This window comes from Mustela nigripes, chromosome 13, assembly GCF_022355385.1.
Source record: "Mustela nigripes isolate SB6536 chromosome 13, MUSNIG.SB6536, whole genome shotgun sequence".
Classification (NCBI taxonomy): domain Eukaryota; kingdom Metazoa; phylum Chordata; class Mammalia; order Carnivora; family Mustelidae; genus Mustela; species Mustela nigripes.
Genome location: NC_081569.1, coordinates 108,779,223 through 108,802,722, shown reverse-complemented (window position 1 = coordinate 108,802,722; position 23,500 = coordinate 108,779,223). Strand labels below are relative to the sequence as shown.

Below are 23,500 nucleotides of genomic sequence, written 5' to 3'. Positions count from 1 at the left end.
TCAAAAAACTTCAAAAAGACTACCTTTCATGAAGTATATATGGGAAATTAATTGCCATTGTTTTTTCTCCTTTTCATTTTAGGTTATTAGGGGGTTAATGAAATTTTGGCCTAAAACATGTAGTCAAAAAGAGGTAAGTGCTTAATGTTGCAGTGTTAAGAACTTACTAGAGTGTCAGCCTCTGAGCCAATGTGTAAAAATACATTATTTCACCCAATCTTCATTTTTTAAAAAGGATTTTACTTATTTACTTGAGAGAGAGAGAAAGAGCATAAGCAGAGGGAGAGGCAGGCTCCCTGCAGAGCAAGGAGCCTGATGTGGGACTCGATCCCAGGGCTCTGGGACCATGACCCAACTGAAGGCAGACACTTAACCAACTGAGCCACCTAGGCGTCCCATCCAATCTTCGTTTTATCTCTCTAAAGCAGGACTGTAAATATTCACATTTTACTAGTTTTCAAATTGAAGCATAGAGAGCTTAAGTAGCCTGCCTGGGTATGCTAAGTGTTAAGTGATTAGGAATCCGCCACCGTGATTCCTGAACCCTGAACTTCCATCATGCTCTGCTCAGTCCCAGGGAAACCCTAGTCAGGCTGTGGTCATGTGTCTCGCTGTCTAGCTTTATCAAAGTCACCTTTCTAGTGACCACTCCTAGGGTGGAGGCTTTGGTGTTGCTGCCTGCCCAACCTGCCCAAATATCCAACATTAAAATATAATAGAGATGTACAGTTTTAAAATATATTACAGACATTTAGTTTCAGGTGTTCATAGAACTGGAAATTTCTGACCTACGATTATTTATATTTTTGCCAAAACCTAACCAGTATGTGCCGTGCTGGGAGTAAGTCTTAGCTTAGAAGTGAGGCTCGCTGGATGCCATGTCTTTACTCACTCTTCTATAGAGGCCACGTGGAAAATGGCCCAGCAAGAAAGGTCATCTGTCAGTTTGACATTTGGGAGAGAATTTTGGGAGAACTTCTCTATATATGTTGACAAATGGCCAGGGTCTGCTGCCTACTTACTGTATATTACTTTTAACAGAAATATGCTCCTTCTCAATCAGTTTTAATTCTTCAGAACCCTAATTTACACAATTTCAGAAAGTCATCTAATTTTTTAATACCTGTGTGACAAAATTAAGCTATATATTGCTATCCAGATGTACCTCAGGATAGGAAAACATGGTCATTTTTCGTATTTTAATTGCCTAGTTTTTTCCTAAGGTAATTACTATTATTTTTTTTTAATGCCTAAATAGGTAACTGGTTCTTATTTCTCTGTCAGTTTTCCATTATATTGAAAACAGTTGGCTGTGCTATTGGCTTGGCTCCATTTTGTGACCTAAAGCTCTGTTTCAGGGCGCCTAGGTGGCTCAGTCAACCGTCCAACTCTTGATTTTTGGTTCAGGTCATGTTCTCAGGGGCCTGGGATCAGCTGTGTCAGGCTCCCAGTAGAGAAGTCTACTTGCCTCCCTTTCCCTCTGTGTCCCTCCCCCTGCCCTGTGAGCTCACACTCGCTCTCCCTCTCTCTAAAATAAATTGGTAAATCTTGGGGGAAAAAAAAAAAAAATTAGAGCTCTGTTTCTTGAGACCCATGCGCTGAGGCTGGGATTCATTGTGCTTTATTGTGAGCAGTTGTGCACACGTTTGTCCATGTGCAGATTGGGTCAGTGTGTGCTCTTGGGTTTAAAGTGGTACCTGTGTATGGGTGAACCTGCTCATTTGTGTCTCTCCGGCTGTCTGTGTTCTGTTAACTAATGCATCCTAGAAGAGCTCCTAGCACACAGCAGGGGCTGAAAACATTTCGCAGATAGCTGCATGTGCCACCGTGAACTTCTGTCCATCCATGCAGGAGGCTGCTCTCCCACTGTTTGAAAAATAAGAGTAGGGGGGCAAATGGCCAGGTGGATAGCAATAGAGAGGAGCGCCCCCACGGAGACATGGCTGTTGTTCCCCAGGGGCCCCACTGCAATGTGTCAGTGCCCCTTGTTCTGGGTTATAGATGTAGCATGTAGAGGATTTTTTTTTTTCAAAGTAAATAGAATCATACTTTCAAAACTATAGAGAATTCGCTCTTAACAGGTGCCCTCTGCTGAACTCTTTGTGACATGAACATCTAACATAAGATGATGCCTAATTTGTTGCTGTTTTGTTTTAGGTGTAAATTTTTCTTAAAACATTACGAACTCTAATTAATTCTCATCGTTCATTTGGATTTTTACATGAAGTATCTGACATTTTGTGTTTTGTATGTACTTACAGGTCATGTTCCTTGGGGAGCTGGAAGAAATATTGGATGTGATTGAACCCTCACAATTTGTTAAAATTCAGGAACCTTTGTTTAAACAAATTGCCAAGTGTGTATCTAGCCCCCATTTTCAGGTTAGTAGTAAAGAGAGGATGAACCGCAGTGGCCTGAGCAACAGATGTTATTTGGTTAAGTTTTATTTGTATTGAAAGACATGCCATGGGCACTAGCTGCTTGTTTTTTATTTGCTATTTTCTCATACAATAATAATTTTCATCGTAACCACCTTTGTCTTGAACATGTGCAGTATGACAGCTCCTTTGATGGTGCTTTCTGCCTAGTAACTTTAATGCTCATGATCACTCTACAAGGAGAGTGTTATGATTTGAACCCCGAAGGTTTAAGTGGTAAAATAACTTGTCTCCAATAAAATGGCTGAGTAAGAGGTGGACTGGTAGGATTTATAGAATATGAGAGAATGCAAAATAAAACTTAAGAGGCAAGGAGAACACGCTAGATGCTTTTCATACCTTATTTATAAATTTCACATTATCCTACGAGGCTCTGCCCTCCCTGCTCACCCCCAACCCTGCTGTTTTCGAGACTCAGAATGATTTGCTTAAGAGCCGCAAGTTTCCTGGGGAGTGAAGTCAGTTAGGTGTAGCTTCTTGTGAAAGCTGGTCACCTTCCATGGCACCACTCTGCCTCCCTGTGGCCACTGGGGGGATCACAGGGAAGTGAACCTGACAACCTTTTTCTCAACTGGGGCTGTTGTTGCAGAACGTACGCAGGAGGGAAGGGGGTGATCTGGAGTGAAAGAAAACGGGTCACGTTTTCTGTCCTTTCACAGTCTAACTGAAGGTCCGAATCACAGACTTTGAAAATTAACTCTCCATATACTGCCTGCTGATTCGAAGGATGGCTCATATTGTCGTTGGTAGCAAAGAATCCCACAGCTAACGAGATAGACTCAGCAGTGGGCTTTTCCCCAAGCTCTGGATTGTCTACCTCACTTTTCAGTTTTCATCAGGAGGTTTGACATTGTGGAAAGCAAAGAGCAGAAGCCCCCCCAACCCTTTCTTTCAGAAATCTTTTTTAAGATCACCAGGGAGGCTTAAATGATGCACAGAGGCTTAGAAAAGAGACAAAGTGTCTAATAAGCACGGCTGTGTCCACTCAGGCTGCTGTAACAAAATACTGCTGACTAGGTGGGTTATTAACAGCAGAAATTTATTTTTCTTGTTTCTGGAGGCTGGAAGTTTGAGATCAGGGTGCCATAGCACAGTTGAATGAGGCCTCTCCTTTGAGTTGTGGTTTTCTTGTATCCTCACTTGGCAGAAGGGCTAATGGTCTCCCTGGAGTCTGTTTAATAAGCACTAATCCCATTCATAAGGGCTCCAGCCTTGTGACTTCAGTACCTTCCAAAGCCCCCGCCCACCGATACCATCATCTTGGGAGATTAGGATCTCAACATATGAATTTTCTGGGGACAGAAGCTTTCAGATCACAGGAGGCTTCTATAACAAAACACTATAGACCATGTGGCTTAAACCACAGAAACTTATTTCTCACAATGCTGGAGGCTGTAAGTCTGAGATCATAGTGCCAGCCTGGTCTGCTTCTGGTGAGGGCTCCCTCTGGCTTGCAGATGGCTGGCTGCCTTCTCACCGTGTCCTCACATGGCCTTCCTTGGTGTGTGTGTGAGGAAAGAGAAGATCTCCCTCTCCCTCCTCTTGAGACCACCAGGCCTGTTGGATTAGGACCCTGCCCATATGACTTCATTTAACCTTAATTACCTTCAGAAAGTCCTGTCTCTCATATACACTCATATTGGGGATTAGGGCTTCAGTGATGAATTGGAGGGGACAGTTTTATCCATAGCAAAAAGAAGAGAGAATTTAAAATTATTTGGCCAAAGTAACATTTAGAACAAAAGAAAAGACAGTAAAAAGGTTCTTCTTTATCCATTTGTTAAGTGTTCGTTGGCACAGCCAGCAAACATTTTTTAAGTGACACTCTGTGTAGCCACATGCCTTTCATTCCTTGCCCCCCCGGTGTGGCATCAGGGTCAGAGGTCTCCAGTCAGAGATCACACCGATGTGCAAGGACGACAGTGGTCCCAGGAAAGTAATGATTCTGTCCTGATTCTGCTAATTTCTGCTTTGCAAATAAGCAGTGCCTTTCCTCTTTAAGGGGCTTTACTGGATACTGATATACTCTCTGTAAGTGATTTTGCATGGCAACAAACAGATACACATGGCCTTGAGGCAGGGGCTTACCTACTCTGGGCTCATTTTCCTCATTTGCCAAATGGAAATAATGGTCCTTACGCTATGTGTTGGTTGTGAGGATTAAATGAGATAATATGTGAAACACTTAGCACAGTGCCTGACATAGGGTAAACATTCAGTAATGATTATTTTCTTTGTACTCTCAGGGTCTAGTGCCTCATGGTCCCAGGATTTTTTTTTTTTTTTTTTTTAAACAAGTTCAGTAATGTAAGTGGAAAGGCTTAATTTCTCAGAGTCTCCTGGTGGGTACATCTTGTACCATGTCATTAAATTAAATTATTAAATTTAAGTTTAATTTAAATTTATTAAATTAGAACGTAATTTCTTAATCTGGATGGATGAACAAAGCCACTCTTTTTTTCTTTTTCCCTTTTAAAAACTATCTCTAAAAGGAGATCTTAACTTTTATGAGATTTTTGATTTGACTGCTTTTTAAATTTTTTTTTTTTTAAGATTTTATTCATTTTCTTGAGAGAGATCGCAAGTAGGCAGGGAGGCAGGTAGAAAGAGAGGAAGGGAAGCAGGCTCCCCACCGAGCAGAGAGCCCGATGTGGGGCTCGATCCCAGGACCCTGGGATCATGAACCGAGCCGAAGGCAGTGGTTTAACCCACTGAGCCACCCAGGCGCTCCAATTTGACTGCTTTTTAGATTGTTTAGGTTATTCTTTTTGAGGTCTTCCTTTGAAATCACAGAGTCCATTGGATAGCATGGTGGTCAAAGAAAAACGGATCGGAGATGGCAAGCAATTGTGTGTAATGTCAGTGTCTCTGAGTCCAAAAACTGAGTGACTTCCCATCCGGCTTACCCAGTTCAAAGGAAGGGACCGGAAATAAACTTTGGTAAGAGTCTGGTCACTCATCTTTGAGTCCCAGTTTTCACCTTCCTAACAGGGTGACCTTGTGAGGGTATTAGTCTCTCTGAGCTTCAGCCTCTTTGTCTGTACAGTGAACCCAAGGGCACCTAGTTCTGGATGGCGGTGAGGACGGCACATTCTGCCTACAGCAGGCCCCATGGCTGGCCAGAGAAGAAAGGTGCTTAGTGAATAAGAATGTTCTCCAGAGATGAGCAGCTGGATTTTCCCAAATACCAGCTTTGTGCTGGTCCCTTAGGGTGATCGGAAGTGTGTGGGATGAAAGAAATGAGCCATAAGAGGGTTAAAGACACACGGACAGCAGTGTGCATCTAGAAGTGGAGAAGAGTTGTTTGGAGTTCGGGGGCTGGGTGGGGAAAATGTGGAATCAGATGAAATGGGCGCTATAAAAAGGAGGACATAAAGAAATAGGCAGGAAAACTTTTTTCCTTCCCCCAATTGATGAACCACTTTAGAACTTTCTGAAACTGAAATCCACAAAAATGTAAAGTGTGATAAATATTTAACTTCACATTTGATTGAATGATATAAAAAACAGTCTTCAAATTATTTTTGTTTGGAGAGATTTTTGATTTTGCTTTATGAGTCTTTTTCTCTCTCTTAATATTATTTTTCTTTTTTTTTTCAAAGGTGGCAGAAAGGGCCCTGTATTATTGGAATAATGAATACATCATGAGTTTGATAGAAGAAAACTCCAATGTCATCCTTCCCATCATGTTTTCCAGTCTTTATAGGATTTCAAAAGAACATTGGAATCCGTAGGTTTTCAGTTTCTCCCTTCTTCTCTCCCTCCCTTCCCATTCTTCCTCCATCCGCGTTCCTTCCCTCTCTCCCCTTTCCTTCTCTCTTTCCCTGCTCCTCTTTTTTTTAATAAAAGGTCTTGAGTGCTTGCTATGTGCCAGATGCCGTGCATGCTGGTAACGATTGGTAAAGACAGATACATGAAAATGCCCATCTGTTAGAAATTCACTGACCAGTGTTAGGGAGACTCACAAGCAGATAGTTGAACATCACAGCATTTAAACAACACTGTCTTGTAAAGTATCTGTTTACTCGAGGGGTTCCTGATTTGCTTGTGAATGTAGCAAACTATTTTGGGGATCCTCTGGAGTGAGAGGAGGGGTTTGTGGATATTGATGGGGCAGTGATGCTCAAACCGAGTCTTACAGGAATGCGACAGGTGGATGGGATGGGGGGGCCCTTCGGTAGTGTGGGGCTCTTCTTCACATTAGAAGGCCCCAGAATGTAACAGTCACCTGTCAGGTTCTGAAACGTGTGAATCTGAGAGGGCTAAAGTACCTGATCTTTTGGGGAGGATGCTGGAAGATGGGGTTAAAAAGGGGAGTGCAGCGCACGTGCACCTTCACCAGTGGAAGATAAGGAAACACTTAGGAGTCGTAAAGAGGAACATGCTTGAATTGATTTGCATTTTAGCATGATGCATATTTTTTTTTTCATTGTATGTTGCTTTTATTATTTTTTTTATTTTTTTTATTTTTTTTAAATTTTTTATTTTTTATAAACATATATTTTTATCCCCAGGGATACAGGTCTGTGAATCACCAGGTTTACACACTTCACAGCACTCACCAAAGCACATACCCTCCCCAATGTCCATAATCCCACCCCATTCTCCCTAACCCCCTCCCCCAGCAACCCTCAGTTTGTTTTGTGAGATTAAGAGTCACTTATGGTTTGTCTCCAGCATGATGCATTTTTTAAAAGCCAACTCAGTCATTGTTCATGTTTTCTCCAAATTTGCCAAAGTTTGTTACTAGAACTTGTAAACAGTGAAGACTCATCATCTAGGTCACCCACTCCTCTAGGTCTTGAGGACCTAGAGAGTGGTTCTGGCGAGGGTCTTGTCACTGCCCAGTGTGCTGTATTGGCCCTTCCCCACCTGCGCCCATTGTCCATGAGAAGGTCATTCACCCCAGCAGAAGGGAGCTGAAGTTTTCCTTTTAATGGGCACAGGGCAGAAGCAACACAGCAAATACACTTACGTTTTGGAAGCATCAAACCCACAGTTTATTTCACCTATGGCCTAACTTACCAGTGCTTTCTTCAGCAGCATTGATTGCAAGTTTGTAGCAAAGAGTAGTAAGGCACATTTTTGCAAAGGGCAGTATTTAGAGTCTAGTCGGAAGATACCAAGCCTGTCATGGTCACAGTCCTCATGTTGTCAAGAGTTTATTCTTCCTCTTGATAAAGATGTGCTGCCATTTTGGCCATTTAGCTGTTTCACAGCTAATGGGATCCATCACCAGCTTGCCAGTCACCTTACCAGAGTATGTGTTGGGTCCGCAAGGAGACTTAGCAGGCGTGAATGGACTGAAACAAATCACAACTAGAAACTTAACGCGTAGTAAACTACCCAGCTTACAGAGGTTACAGAGGTTATGTGAATAACATATATCTTATTTGTTACCATGAGAACAGGTTTTGATTTTGATGAATTATGTGTATTATCACTTTCAAAATAAAATTCTAGGGGTGCCTGGGTGGTTCAGTCAGTTAAGCATCCAACTCTTGACTTTGGCTCAGGTCATGATCTCAGCACTGTGAGGTCAAGCCCTGCTTCGGTCTCTGGGTCTCTGCGATGGGTGTAGAGCCTGCTTTACATTCTCTCCCTTTGCCCTCCCCCGCCCCCTTTCTCTCCCTGCCCTCCCCACGCCTCTCTCCCCATCTCCCTCTCTAAATAAATAAATAAGTATAATAAAGCATTCTGTGCAAATTTAAGTCTCTAAGGTCAGTCCTAGCACAGGTGCTCCTTTTTAGGGTGAAGTGGCTTTATTTTTATACTTGTCTTCTTACTAAATGAAGTTAACAAGTGCCCACAGGCAAGTCTATTCTGGGTACCAATAATTAGAAGGGCAAAATTAGATTTTTCTTTTTCTGATCCTGTCAACCCCTCAGAAAGATATCTTGCCTAGAATAGTAAAGAATAGAACTCTCTTGATGTGGAAATGAACCGTAGGTCCTTTCTAGTTGTTCCAACGGAGAAGGGATGGAGATTCTGCAATACAAGGAATTCGTTCAGACGCAGGTGGTGCTCTGGCTTTCTCAGTGCACCTCCCGTTATATAAGACTAACCAACATGTTCTCTTTTCTCTGTGCTTCCCAGGGCTATCGTGGCGCTAGTGTACAATGTGTTGAAGGCATTTATGGAAATGAACAGCACCATGTTTGATGAGCTGACAGCCACTTACAAGTCAGATCGTCAGCGGTAACTTTTTAAAGCTTTTTTGTCAGCTGTGCATAAAACTGTTGAGTTCTTTCCTTGCTCTTTGCTGCAGTTGCCTAATTGCACCCGAAATCCTAAGCAGCGCAGTTTAATTTATTTATATGTTCATTTTTGCATGCTCATTAGCTGTGTCTTCATTAGCATGCCAGGAGGTAACAAAGTATCATTTTGAGAAAGACTACTTTCCTCCTTCCTTTCCATAATGTTTCTCTTCTGCCTCAGGGTTAAGGGCCTGGCATGTCACGCAGATTTCCCGGATGTTTCCTGCCCCTGGGGGTGGTTTGCCCTTGGGGTTCACTCCCATTCTGAACTTATTTGAACTGGAGTTGGGGGCAGATCTTGTGTAATTTACCCAGCAGCAGGAGGGGTAAGGCACCATTTTTGTTTAGTTCTTTGGCCCAGAACTAACTTACTGCTCCAGAACACAAGTTCATTAGGATTTAAAGGACAATGAAAAGAATATGGAAGTAAAGAGTCTGGTATTCTAGCAATCGTGAAATGTTTGAGACCAAAAAGAAGGAAAAACCAGTTGAACTCTTTACATAAACACTTATGGCTTAGTAAGGCCTTTCTTGATTTCATTTACATGATTTTTCAACTTTGTTATTTCTTGTTCAACATGTCCAGCTTCCCAAAAGATGTTGTCTTGGTTCGTTTGGTCTGCTGATAACAAAATATCACCAAGTTATGGGTAGCTTTTAAACAACAGAAATTTTTATCTCTGAGTTCTGGAGGCAGGAAGCCAAGGTCGTGGTGCTGGCCTGGTTGGATAAGGGCTCTCTTTCTGATTCTTAGCCAGCCCCTTCTCACCGTGTCTCAGGTGATAGAAGAGGACAGTGAATCTCTGTGGGATCTCTCTCTCTCTCTCTCTTTTTTTTTTAAAGTAAGCCTAGAGCTTGATTTTTTTTTTTTTTAAGATGTTATTTATTTATTTGACAGACAGAGATCACAAGCAGGCAGAGAGGCAGGCAGAGAGAGAGGAGGAAGCAGGCCCCCTGCTGAGCAGAGAGCCCGATGCGGGGCTCGATCCGAGGACCCTGAGATCATGACCTGAGCCGAAGGCAGCGGCTTAACCCACTGAGCCACCCAGGCCCCCCTGTGGGATCTCTTTTATAAGGTCACTAATGCCAATCAGGAGGGCCCCAACCTTATGACCTAATCATCTCCCAAAAGTGCAGCTGCTGAGCCCATCATGCAGAGGGTGAGGATCTCAACCTAGGAATTTTGGGTGGGACAGGACACAAATATTCAGACCATGGCATTGATACACTTGGCGACCTTGAGGAAAGTCTAGAGAGCTTGTTAATAGTTGGGCTTCAGGTTTGGCTTGGATCCAGATGCAAATGTCAGCTTTATGTATTACAAAACCATGGACTTAGAAGATCCCAGGGATGTGTACGAGTGTTCATACCCAAGGCCTTGCTGAACCTCCTGATCAAAGCTATCTGTGGTTGCCTTGCTTCTTTGCTTTGCCTGATTTTGCATGTGTTACTTGCATTTTACTGATAAAAAGAGCAATGAGGGAAAAGATTTGGTGGTGGGGTAAAGGACTATCACAGTGATTTTTTTTTTTTTTTTTAACAAAAATTACCAGGATCTGGTTATATTGAAGAGCAATTTAATTATGGAATTTGGCAAGTGTTCAGCTATAGACAGAAGAAGTTGGGATATTTTATACAATATTGGAATAAGTATCAGTTATGGGATATGTTGTACCATACTCGTAATTTAAAGAACTTTTAAATATTTACAGGTGTTGTTAATCATTACATTTGTAACCCTCCTCGTGTCAAACTTCAAGTCTTTAAAAATGTTATCTAAGTAGAGGAAATAAAGAACACATTCTCATACTGTGGCATATCATTAAAAAAGAGTGTGTTGTACATAATGTCCTTTCTCTTTATAGCAACCAAAAACCCATAATGATTATCCTAGTCAAAAAGGATTAAATAAAAATCTGTAGAGTCCAATTAAGACAAATAAAGACCTTATTTCTAAAATATTCAAATGAAATTAAATTAATATTTATTGAGTTTCAGTGGTAAAACTGTTTTCTGATCATTTATCATCTAAGCTAAATAGATCAAATTTTTAGAAAAGGGACTGTTGACCAAGGGGTCCAAGAACAGACAGAGCAAAGTTGACTCTGAAGATCTAGTGTATTAGAGCGACTTATTGTGAGTGGACTTTCTTAACGAGAGAAGGATTTTTTTAAGTAAGGGTAGTTTTTGTCAAATGAGCTATAGCAGATTGTACTGAATAGACAGTTGGCTTCTCCCTGGATGTGGGACTAGGAAAAGAGAAAGGAGGGATTTATTTGGTGCTCTTAGAGAAGAAGTACCTGCAGGAGTTTATTTCTAGATGGCACCAAATTGAAGTGTTCTGGTGTAGATCAAATTTTTTTTTTAAATTAACATATAATGTATTATTAGCCCCGGGGTACAGGTCTGTGAATCGTTGGGCTTACACACTTCACAACCCTCACCATAGCACAGATCCTCCCCAGTGTCCATAACCCAACCACCCTCTCCCCTACCCCGTTCCCAGCAATCCTCAGTTTGTTTTGTGAGTCTCTTACGGTTTGTCTCCCTCCCGATCCCATCTCGTTTCATTTTTTTCCTTCCCTATCCCCCAGACCCCCAACTTTGCCTCTCAAATTCTTCATATCAGGGAGATCATATGATAAGTCTTTCTCTGATTGACTTATTTCGCTCAGCATAATACTCTCCAGTGCCATCCTTGTTGTTACAAATGTTAAGATTTCATTTCTTTTGATGGCTGCACAGTATTCCATTGTATATATATACGTTTTGTGTGTGTATGTGAGTATGTATATCTATACACAACACATCTTCTTTATCCATTCATTTGTTGATGGACATCTGGGTTCTTCCCATAGTTTGGCTCTTGTGGACATTGCTGCTATAAACATTCGGGTGCACATGCCCCTTTGGATCACTGCATTTTACCCACTAGTGCGATTGCTGGGTCGTAGGGTAGCTCTCTTTTCAACTTTTTCAGGAATCTCCATGCTATTTTCCAGAGTGGCTGCACCAGCTTGCATTCCCACCAACAGTGTAGGAGGGTTCCCCTTTCTCTGCAGTAGATCAAATTTTTATACAAATCTGAAAATAGTGAGTGGAATAACTAGTGCTGTTAAGATACCTATGCCAACATTTGTGCTATGTGAAATTGAAATTGGAAGAGAATTGACAGTATCCCTATCCCTAGCAGGACAGTGTGGTTAAGCTTTAAAATTCCCACCTACAGGGAGAGAGAAAAGTAGGAAAGAATGGGATGACAAGTAACTATTTCAGAAATATTTAGAATTTTTGAAGATGAAGTTGTCAGTATAAAAGATATTTAATAACTCAGCATAAAGTTCATCTGGAAGAAAAGCCCCACAGGATAAATTTTATTGAATGCCATAAAACTTTTGATCAAAGATGCGACTGAAATGTTTCAGTAGCAAGATGAGGAGTGTTTTCATGATGTCAGCACTTAATTTAAACTTCAGATTAGGGCAGAATGAACCTAATATATGTTTAACCTGTGTTTTAGTTGAAGAAAGTTCTTAGGCCCTTGCTTACCACCTTCTTTTCCATCCAAATGAAAAGGTTGTCAGTGTTCCATGATAATGTTTATTTAGACTTAGTATTTTTCCTTTACCAAGAAACCAAAAATGATTAATTTAACCAAACAGCTTACAGTCAAGAATCTGGAATTCATAATGATGGGAGGATCATCTAATTTTGTCCCTGTTGCTCTTTAAAATATCATGTTTCAGGGTCAAAATTACCCAATAGATAATCATTTCAAAAATTGTTAGGGGCGGAGAAGAGCTGATTTTAGGGAAACAAATGCTACTGGGGCAACAATCTTCCTCGTCTCTGCAGGTTGGTTTCTTTTGTAACAAAGTGGATCTCCCCAGTGGAGACCCCAGTGGTCTCCAGCAGTGACTGGGGTGACATCTTTAGAGCAGTATAATGAGACCAGATGAGGCTCAGCTTTCAATTCCATAGAGAAAAGTCTTAGAAAAGAACTTTACTAAGAGATGTTGTAAATGAAGATTTGCATAAATGGGCTAGGAGGACTGATTTTCAAAATGTTAATTCTTACCAAGTTATAAGCATGATGTAATCCTAAACATCATTTGAATTTTGGGGGAATATGAAGAATAAAGTCTAAACTTCATCAAGAATTTGCCCCCAAAAAGGAATAGCAAAGACAACTTGTTCACTTACTAAAATGCATAACCAAGTGGCTGGCAATTCAAAGTGTTATTTTGATGGAAAAATGGCAAGTTAATTGAACAAAGCAGATATGTGTAGGTATGTGCATAATAAAAATAAAGAGCCCAAACTAATGGGATGGGAATTAATTAACCAATGAATGGCTCTGGGAAGATTAACCGTATGGGACAAAATTATACTAGACCCATAAATCACATTTTATACCTACATAAATTAAAAGATAAAGATAATTTAAAGAGAAATTTAAAAAAGGAAAGCATAAAATATAATAGAGAAGATGATTATTTAATCTTGGGATGCAAAAGACCTTTTAAGTATAATAAAGGAGATTTTGCAAATACAAATTATACAACTTAGTTGAGAAAAAATCAAATGTAAAATTAAAAGGCAAACAGCAAACAAGAAGAACATTCTTAAACCGAGGAACTGTTATTACACTATATAAAAATACTAAACAAATGTTTACTAAATGATGTTTTTGTTGGTTAAATGTACTGTTCTGAAATCATTAGGGAAAAACAAAGCAGATTATTTTAGATAATAGTAAAAGAAAATGATATTACCTTATTGGAAATAAATGCTTAGATTGGCCATTCAAAAAAAAAAATTGTTATGGCCTTTGAAATTCATATTATGCATATTGTATTCCAGATCTCTGAAACTAGTTCAGGATACAAGGTGTGAATTGCCGAAATAATTAATTATGAAATGATAATATTAGTTATTATATTTTACATAATTAAGTATTTCCTCTGACTTATGGAATGGGAATGTAAGATTACTTAGGTATTTCTAGAGATTTTTTTTTTCAGCAGAGTGGATGAATTAATTTATGTTGATATCGATTTCAGATAATTTTTTTAATAAATTGGTGATGACATTAAAAAATGAGGCTTTGGAATTATATGTATTGTATGTAAATCAGATAAACTATACGAATTTATATGTTTTACTTAACCTATGTGGGCTTTCCTAAGTAAATATTGTATTATAATTGAAGTTAATTCCTTGCTGGGTGAAGTAGCACAAGGACCATATCCCCCATGCCAGAGAGGGCATGAATTATATGAATTTATAGATTCAGAAATATTATCTGAGTCTGTTTAGTGGATCGTCACAGTATGAGAAAGCTAGGGACAGCAGTAAATTATTTTTAATAGGAATTGACTTAATTTACAGTATAGTCAATATATATTCCTCTATTTTATACTTTCTACCTGGTTGATGTTAAAATTAACATCCTTTCTTTTATAAAACTATGCTGATCTAAAATGTCCTTGACAAATAAAATTTGTTGACCATATTTTGGACATTCAGTTTTTTAGTAAAATTTACCAGACAGTGAAATCTGAAAATCTGGAAATTGCTAGTCTACTTGATATTGAACCAAATTTGAAGGCTTGGAACATTAAAAATTTGATTCATAATAATGTAAACAATCTTTCCAGATCATTAAAACTGAAATCACAAAAGAACATTTCATTTGGTCGTATATATAGGTATAAAATAAATTAATAACTTGAATTTTGTGGTTTATTAATACTAGTAAGAACAAGACTCTGCTAAAGAGTTTAAGACACTTAGTGTAAGGGAAATAGAATACTAAACGGGAAGTGTATTTTCTTGACCTGTGACTTTGTATTAGTATAATCTCTAGCATTCCCTTTTGAGAAACTATTTGGAGACAGAAAATTAAATTTTAACTAGATCCCGTGTAAAAATCATTTAATGTGTCTTTGGATCTCGAAGATTACAGATACGTAGAAATGATCCTCATTTTTGTTTTGAAGTTAATTTTCATTAATAAGCTAAGTATATATAAAGGGCTATTCATGTGAAATCTTAAAATTAGTCCTGTCATCTCTTGCTTAGTACATTGATCCTTCTTTTCTGTGCATGTAAGTATCAAGGGGGAAAAAAAGCAAGAGAAGAACCAAAAGAGAAAACACCCATAAGCTTAATGCCAAACTTTTCAAAGACTACTTGTGAAATGTACATGGGGGAAAAGTATGTCAAAGGGGCAGTATTGTTAGATAATTTTTTCTGACTTTCCTAGTTGTTTATCTTATATTCCGTTTTCTCCCCAGTGAGAAAAAGAAAGAAAAAGAGCGTGAAGAACTGTGGAAAAAACTGGAGGATCTGGAATTAAAGAGAGGGCTTAGACGTGATGGCATAATTCCAACTTAACAGAAGCAATGACAGCAACATCACTAACCTGTGGAGTCACACATTTATGTAGTAGAAGATGGAGCAACAGTTTTCTGTATTGTGCAACTTTGCAGTAGATTTCACATTTGTTTCATTATTACAACAGCACTGTATATACCTGTCTCTAAGTAACGGAAAAAAAAATAAGGACTTCAATCCAAAGTTTGGACAGTAGATGGACTTCTCAGAACTTTGCAAACATGATCATTGTTCTAACCCTCTTTAAAAAACAAAAAAGCAGTCTTCAAAGATCTGTTGATGAAATTGCTATGTTAAAATTCTATTATCAGGAGTTCCTTATTTATCCTTAGCAGAGAGTATGAAACAATTTTCAAATGTGAACAATCTTAAATTTAGCTTGTCTTTCTGCTAAGCTGTTAAATGTATTTATAGTAATGGAAGAAAAAAAAAAAAGACTGTCATTTCCTTATAAGTTTGTATAACATCCTCCTCTGGATAACTTGACTGTAACTTAACATCTTTTCCTTTTGCACATCTTCATGAGTTGAATGTCCATGTGGAATGGGGCCAGGAATTGTAAAGGTCCCTGATAAAAGTTTTGTTGGCTGGAGTGAACATCTTTCCAGTAACCAGGTAGTCCTGGTACTCCTTTAGTTTTAAAATTAGGAGTAAAAGAGAAGAGGTGATAAACATAGTAGGGAAGGGAATTTTGGATTCCTGCATCAATTTATGGTGAATCCAAATCAATGTCTTGAATCCTTTGAAAACAGGCACTGGGACATCATAGGCTTCAGTACATGACCAGTATTAGTTGCATACATCATTGAGCACACACACCAGAGATGTTCGAGAAATGTCAGAAAACATCTTTTTGGACCATTTTGTAATAAGAAAGACAAACACTAAACAGTACAACCATGAAATTGATTGCCAGGATTGCGAATCTAATTGGGAAGAGAGTTGAGCAAACAGCTTGGACTGTTTGGAGTTGTTGCCTTACTTTTTAATATGTATTTATAAAGTATTCCAGCAAAAGAGGATGTAGCCTCTGGGAAAAAACAAACATATTACAGTGTTTTTTGTAGATTCTCGTTCTATATCTCATCACAGCGCCAGCCCTGTTTTTAGCCGGAAAGGATTCAGGATAAACATTACTATGCATTCTGAATTGGATGCGTATTCCTAACTACTGTATTTGTTACCAAAAGTGGTTCTACAAATGCTACTGAAAAAAATCTGGAAATCCCTAATGTCCTGAGTATTAATAATAAAGTTTAAAAATGCTTTTCTATCAAAGGTGCATTGTGACCAAATTGTTTAAGAAAAAAATGAAAAACAAAACAAAATTTAGGGCTGTATTATACATATACCTTATTGGCTCTCTGCTTTGTATTTAGAAGAGGAATCTGACATCTTGGGGAGATAAAATGCCGATGAAATTTGTGTCCAGTATGTACGTACCTGATGCAGTTGCGTTATTATGTACTGAAAGATAACATGTTTTGGGATTTATTTTCAGGATGGTTTAGCTTGTTATGGACGTGGCAGCAGTGAGTTGATAATCCTAAACCATCGCCTCCAGCAGTATTCGTGGCATAGAGCTGATTCTGTGTTCATGTACTGAATTGTGATAGTAGCAAACATGAACATACGAACTGTTGTTGCTCTTAATAGAAATATAATATCAACATGGACTTGTATATTCTCTTCCTTCCACTTAAATATAAAGTAGAATATGCAGTTTTATTGTTTCCAAGGAAAAGGTGGGGGGGGGGAGCCGCTGACCTTTCTCCCCTATTAAGTGTTTCAGGATTATCAGGTCACAGTTTGTGCATAAAAGTCCACTAAGGATGGATATTGTCATCTCAGTAACTTTGTAAGACAAAAAAAAAAAAAACTTGGCTATGTGAATTCTGAAAAAGAAACAGCAGTAAAAGAGTCATATGTAACACCCAACACAACATGGTTTAATGGAATGAAGAGATTTTTTTTTTAAAGAGCATTAATGGGGATTCAGTGTGAAGCTGGCAGGGGCTGCCAAAATGAAACGACTTACTTTAAAAGTGCCGGAGCAAAGGTGCAAGTTCAAACACTAAAGATAAAAAATAAATTTGTAACAAATCATCTCCTTTAGCCCTTTTGATTTGAGCCCGTTAGCTTTGAGTCTGCATTACGTTTTTGACAGTATAAACTTTTGTTTGCCATCAATTCATCTTTTTAGACAAAATACATTAAAGTCACAGGTTTATGAAATATCTCTGCCCATTACCGTGAAATGCAGTCATTTGAAATGAGAAAGACGAGGATCCCGTTTTGCACCTTTCCCTGACCTCCACGTTACGGTGAGGACTGCACAGATACCCTTGATGTTAATTCTGTATTTTGATCATTCCAAACTGAGAAGAACAAAGCCAAATTTTAGACATATTTACAGACGCAATTATAAATATATGTCTAAAATGTATAGGGCAACTTCTGAGAAGAAACACTGTCTTTGCTTTTTTAACCGAAAGTGACAATGTGACGTTCGTCATGTTGTGTCCGGTGACGCAGAATAACTGAGGTGATCTGACCGTTGCACTATGTGACATAGTTCAGGCTGTACTTGCTGCATTTACAGCAGCCCTCTCTCCCTCTGTCCTTTTCCACATTTCTGCTGTTGCTGCAACTTGAGTTCATTGTGACAAATGCATCTTTGTGTTATATTTTGTTCGCTTCATCATTTCCAGAACTATATATAAATATATTTTTTAAATAGCAAATACTGTAGTTAGTGAGTGATGGTCACTCCAACCTCATCCCTGCCATATTGGTTTCAGGGGTAGGATAAAGAGTGTCTTTGGAAGAACAAAACAAAACAAAACAAAACAAAAAAAATCCTGTGGTTTAGAGTGATGCTGGGGCCTGGGTTAGAGGCCCCCGAACAACCATGTGAGTGAACTGACCCATCTCTTCCTTTGAATCAAGCATGCATTCCTTTTCTCATTGTGCAAGTGTCCCCAGTTGTTTCCCTTCAGTGTTGAGTTTTCGTTCTTTTAAATCTTATTATATTTTGCTCTCCCTGACATCTGTTTTTTATAAAATAAAATAAAAAATAAAAAAAGTAAGAAATAAATAATACCCTCGATGCCGCTGGATACTCACAAGCAGGGTTATGCTCCTTCATCTTGGGCTTGCTTGCCTAAATGGAAGGGTTTAATTTATTTTGTACCTCCTATGCGTGGGACAGTCCAGGGTGCAGAGCCAGGAACTGCTTGTAATTGCACCTGCTATACTTACATGTATAGCCCTAGGCTCAAACACACTATGGAAAGAAAAAAAAAAGTATATTTAGAGCTTTAAAAGCTTTTTTATTTTTTTGTGGGGATTGGGGTGGGGTGGGAAAAGGGAAGATGTATGGATGTTATTGGCATTTTTAAGTGTTCAGAGTTTTTTGTGTTGTTTTTTTTTTTTTGGTTTTGTTTTGTTTTTGTTTTCCCTCTCGTTTTGTTCTTTCCCTTTAATTAGGTGCACTGAGCTGGCCCAGGAAAGGAAGAGATTTCTCTCTTTTGATGCTATAACCAATGTGATCACAAAGTTACGTCACCCGTAGCAAAAGGTGGCACCAGACACGATCAGTGGTGTTTTATTTGCACATCGATATTTTTATTTTTCTATTCTGGCTCAGCTGCTTCTCTGAGTGAAGTTAAGGAATGACCCGCGAAGGATATCTGTAGTAGGCATATTGGCAATGCGTTTTATATTTCTCGGTATTTAATTTTGAAAACCTAAAAGGATTGTGCGTCTTGAGAGAAAGTTGAGGAAATTTTGATCTAGTGGAATGTTAATTTGTGCTGCTTCTTGTGCACGATAGCGGCAGTAGTATCTCTTGGAAATAAACATCCCATTTGATGATGTCTATGAATATAGGTTTCCTTTTCTTCCCTCCCTCCCTCTCCCTCTTTTTCCCCCTCCCTCCTCCTTCCCCGCCCTCTCCCCAAACCCTTTCCTTCTTCCTTCCCTTCCCTTGGCTTTTTTTTTTTTTTTTTTTTTTGAAATCACTTATTGTAAATAAGTTGTAATCCAGACCTCATGTATCAATGGGGAACTTTCAAATATAAATATTATCAATACATTTTCTGGTTGTTGTCTGATTTTTGATCAAGGTATAATGAGAATGACATATCCATTGCTTTTGGTTTGAGAATGTCGCTTTAGCTTTATAAATCTATTGGTATTTTAGTATTTCATTGTTTTAGCAGGAGAGGGCAGCAAAAGTTTATTTTCCCTGTTAGAAATGCTGTGGTTCATACTGGTTTTAAATTTAATTGTTTGTGTGTGTGTGCGTGTGCGTGTGTGTGTGCGCGCGTGTGTGTGTGTTTCAAAGAGCATCTGTTTGTGGGTAGAGATTAAAAATGAAACATTTTTGATATGAAAAATTGCATATGAAAATTATAGACTGGTTCATCCAGACAGTGAAGAGTTCTGATCCACATCAAAGTTAAAATGCCACAAAACAATCTTACAGCTCTGGCTAAAATATGCTACTTCCTTTTCAAACACAACAAAATGCAAGCTGGGTCTTAAACACTTGGAATTGAAAATGTCTTTCTTTGAAAATGATTTACTTTCGTCTGAGTGGTAACAGAAACAAAAATGAAGGTGCTCCTGAAGAGAAATGTAACCTTCCCCTTTCACAGACATGTGAGAGGTTCTGTACTGCGGGTACATCCTAATAAAGAAGCAGTGAAGAGTTTTCAGGCGCCTGGCTGTGCGTGTTTGTTTGTGTTGTCTCTGACCCCCGTCGCCTTTTGAACCATATGACTCAGAGATTCGATCAGTTTAGCTGTGAGTTCAAGGCTTGTGAGAAAACCAGTTTATGATTGGGGGATGTAATGTTGGGGAGTGGTCCAGTGTCTTTTGCTGTGTGACAAACTACTCCAAAACTTAGTGGCATGACCCAGCCGTTAATTGTTTTGTTCACAGATACACAGTTGGGCGGGCTTGGCAAGAACATCTTGTCTCTGTTCCTCAGGTGTCAGCTTGGGTTTATCAAGCGAAGCAGGAGAATTCACTTCCAACGTGGCTCCCTCACAGGGCTGGCAAGTTGGTGCTGGTTGTTGCCTTGGGGTTCAGCCAGAGGCCTCAGTTCTTAAGACATGGGTCTCCCTGTGGCTCTTCTTTGGGCTTCCTCATAGGGTGGCAACTGGGTTCTAAGAATGATTGCTCTAATAAAGACTGGAAGGGAAAATTGCCAATTCTTTGAGGCCTGGGCCCAGAGACTTTCATGGCATCACTTGTCATAATTTACTGGTCAAGCAAGCAGTCACAGGGTCTGCTTAGATTCAAATGGAGGGGACATAGACCTCACTGTGATTGTGACAAGAGGAGTGTCGTCTTTAATCAGTGCTTTAAAGCATTTGTTTAGGTGTGATCTCTCTTGGCTAATTAAATCACATCAGATTTGGAACTATGTAGAGTTAGTGTTGCATGCTTAAACTCCAGAGTTGGGGAGAGAAAAATCCTTGTAAATTCAGCAAGTTTGTATTTCAAAACGTAACCATATATAACGTCTGAAGATCACCCTGTTGGCAAGTTATAAGAAGAAACTGGTAACAAAAAAATTTTTAGAGTTCAAAGAAATCTAAGTTCATTTCAGTGGAATATCTGTCTAATACTGCCTCCTGCCTGTAAACAAATATTTATAATAATGGAGGCAAAGTAAATGTATAATCCCAATTCCTGTCTCCCAGATTTTTCATATAGTAGCATATCCTGTAGGTTTCTGTTAGATCAAGTCACATTGGGTGTTTTTTTTTAATTGAGACTAAACTATGGGATAGCTTGGGGAAATTAAAATTTAATTTTTTTTATGATACGTGTTCATTATATTATTCTTTAAAAAGGCAGATTAAAAACAATATATCTTGCATAGCTCCGTGCTCCTCCCCAAGCCCTGAAGTCTGCAATAAGATACATGCATTTATTGGTGGATTGGTCAGTATTTATTGATTGGCTCTGATTATAGTCTTGCCCATACTCTGATGTTCAGATTTTCTGTTTCTTTATTCTCTAGTTCACCTGTTCTGAGATCATACTTGGAATTATTCGTGTAATTTGAGCCAAACTTCGCTGCTACTAGGTGATATGAGACCTTGGAACCAGGATGGATGTCAGGCCCAGCCCCCTGCCTCCTCACCAAACTCACAGGCAAGATGTCTCTGGCTGGAACACCCAAAAGGAAGGCTGTGGACTTGGAAATCAGAGCCCCTTGGGAATCATTTGGGTTCTGCTACCTTTCAACTGTGTGACTTTGGAAAGTTTCTTGATCTAACTAAGCCTCAGTTCCATTTGTAAAATGCAGGCAAAATGGTGCTTATTATATTAGATAATATGTATAAAGCAATTAATGCAAAGCCTAGTACATGGTAAATGGAATTATTACCTGCAATAGAAGTTATTATTTATGGTAGTAACTTAAATATGGATGAGTAATCACTATAGCTGTCATTGATCAAATCTGTATGCCTTATATTGTGGCAAGCATTTTATATTCATCATTAGTTTTTTACAACAATCCTGGGGTAGATGTTATGCCCATTTTATGGATAAGGATAAAACAGCTGAGGTTTAGATATGTTAAGTAATCTTTCTGAGCTCACACAGCTACCAGGGCTTAAAGGAAGATTCTGACTCCAAATTGATCTGAACAGTGATCTCTGTACAGTAGGATGCCTTCTTCTGAGGACACACATCAGGTTTTATGCCCCATAACGTAAGACTGAAATTTACTCTCTTTCAAGAAAGAACTGTATTTTATTCATCCTTGAATTTCCAGTCACCACCCTTTCTGTTCCAAGAGCTACCCCAGACTTCTGTATCACAAGTTCTTCAAGTTCTTCATCGCAACCCATCCACTTGAACTTGAGTAGAAGACGAGATTATCAGCTACCAGCTTCTTCAGTTTTTTACTCCAACTCATGCACTTAGATCTTCTAGCACCTGTATCCGCGGGCTTCTCCCCAGCACGCTAGTCTAATCTTGGCTAACTGCCTCTTCACAAGGCCCTGCATTCTACTCCTTATCTTCTTTTGCACTGTCAATTGTTTTCTCTTAAAATTGTTGTTCGAAAAGCAATATTGTATTCTCAAGGAAACTAATTCAGACATTCTCTAAAGGCATAAGATAAAAGTCTAGCCCTAAGTCCTCAGCCTCTTCCCTAAGGTAATTACTACTCAAATTCTTTTTTTTTTTCTTTTCTCATTTTTGGAAAACCCAACTTTAATGAGATGTAGTTCACATACTATAAAATTCACCCACTTAGAGTAAGTGAGTCAGTGTTTTTAGTGTATTTAGTTATGCAGCCACTACTACTCACTTTAGAATCTTCTCATTACCTGAAGACTAAAACCCCTCAAACTCATTAGCAGTCACTCTCCATTCCTATGTTGTCCCTGCCCCACAGCCCCAAGCAACCACCAGCTATTTTCTCTATAGATTTGCCTATTCTGTATTTTTCATATAGATGGGATCCTTCAATATGTGGTCTTTTGTGACTGGCTTAACTCTACATGTTCACAAGGTTCATTCATGTAGTGTGTATCCAATGCTTCATTTCTTTTTTCTTTTTTTTTTTTCCATTTCTTTTTATTATGAAGTCATATTCTGTTTTGTGGATTTACCATATGTCATGTTAAAGGTTTTTTTGTAGTCTTCAAGAAAACTTTTAATGTGCGTCTCAGCATAATTATGCTCTTAAAATCTTAACATTTTATTCTGGTAGGATCACACACATTGTTCTGCCTTTGTTCCCCCTTCTGCTCAGATTTTATTAAGAAACACTTGGACCATGCAGCCATAGTGAGAGAATCTGAGTGAACGCCATATATTCACCATTAGCATTTTACCATGTTTGCATTTATCACCTTTGTACCGGTTTATCTTTTATCTACCCATTAATCCATTTTATTTTAAAAATGCATTTCAAGGGTCTGTGGTTGGTTCAGTCAGCTAAGCATCTGCCCTCAGCTCAGGTCATGATCTCAGAGTCCTGGGATCGAGTCCCACATGAGGCTCCCTACATGACGAGGAGACTGCTTCTGCCTCACCCTCTGCCTCTCCCACTGCTCATGTGCTCAGTCTTTCCCTCTTTCCTCTCTGTCAAATAAATAAATAATCTTCTGAGCATGGAGCCTGATGCAGGACTCGATCCCAACACCCCAGGATTATGACCTGAGTTGAAGGCAGATGCTTAGCCAACTGAGCCACCTGGGCACCCCAAATAAATAAAAATCTTTTTTTAAAAAATACATTTCAATGTAAATGATAGACCTAAGTAAACTTTCCTCCTAAATACTTTAGCATGTACATTAACCAGATTTTAATATTTGTTCACAGTTGTATTGTTTTGGGGTATAATTTACATACAGTGAAGTGAGTTTTAAA

General features: G+C 39.0%; 1 protein-coding gene across 3 annotated transcripts in view; it reads left to right on the top strand.

Moving 5' to 3' along the window:
- PPP2R5E (protein phosphatase 2 regulatory subunit B'epsilon) overlaps positions 1-19,815 on the top strand; it is a 148,772-nt gene extending 128,957 nt beyond the window's left edge. For 2 of the 3 annotated variants that reach the window (XM_059373343.1, XM_059373342.1), the window contains exons 10-14: positions 83-133; positions 2,262-2,381; positions 6,041-6,168; positions 8,535-8,636; positions 14,995-19,815. In XM_059373343.1, the coding sequence (XP_059229326.1) occupies positions 83-133; positions 2,262-2,381; positions 6,041-6,168; positions 8,535-8,636; positions 14,995-15,094 (501 nt within the window). In that variant the 3' untranslated portion in view covers positions 15,095-19,815. The remainder of the gene's footprint in view (positions 1-82; positions 134-2,261; positions 2,382-6,040; positions 6,169-8,534; positions 8,637-14,994) is intronic. The other variant, XM_059373344.1, reaches the window with a different exon arrangement.
- Positions 19,816-23,500: the final 3,685 nt, after the last annotated feature.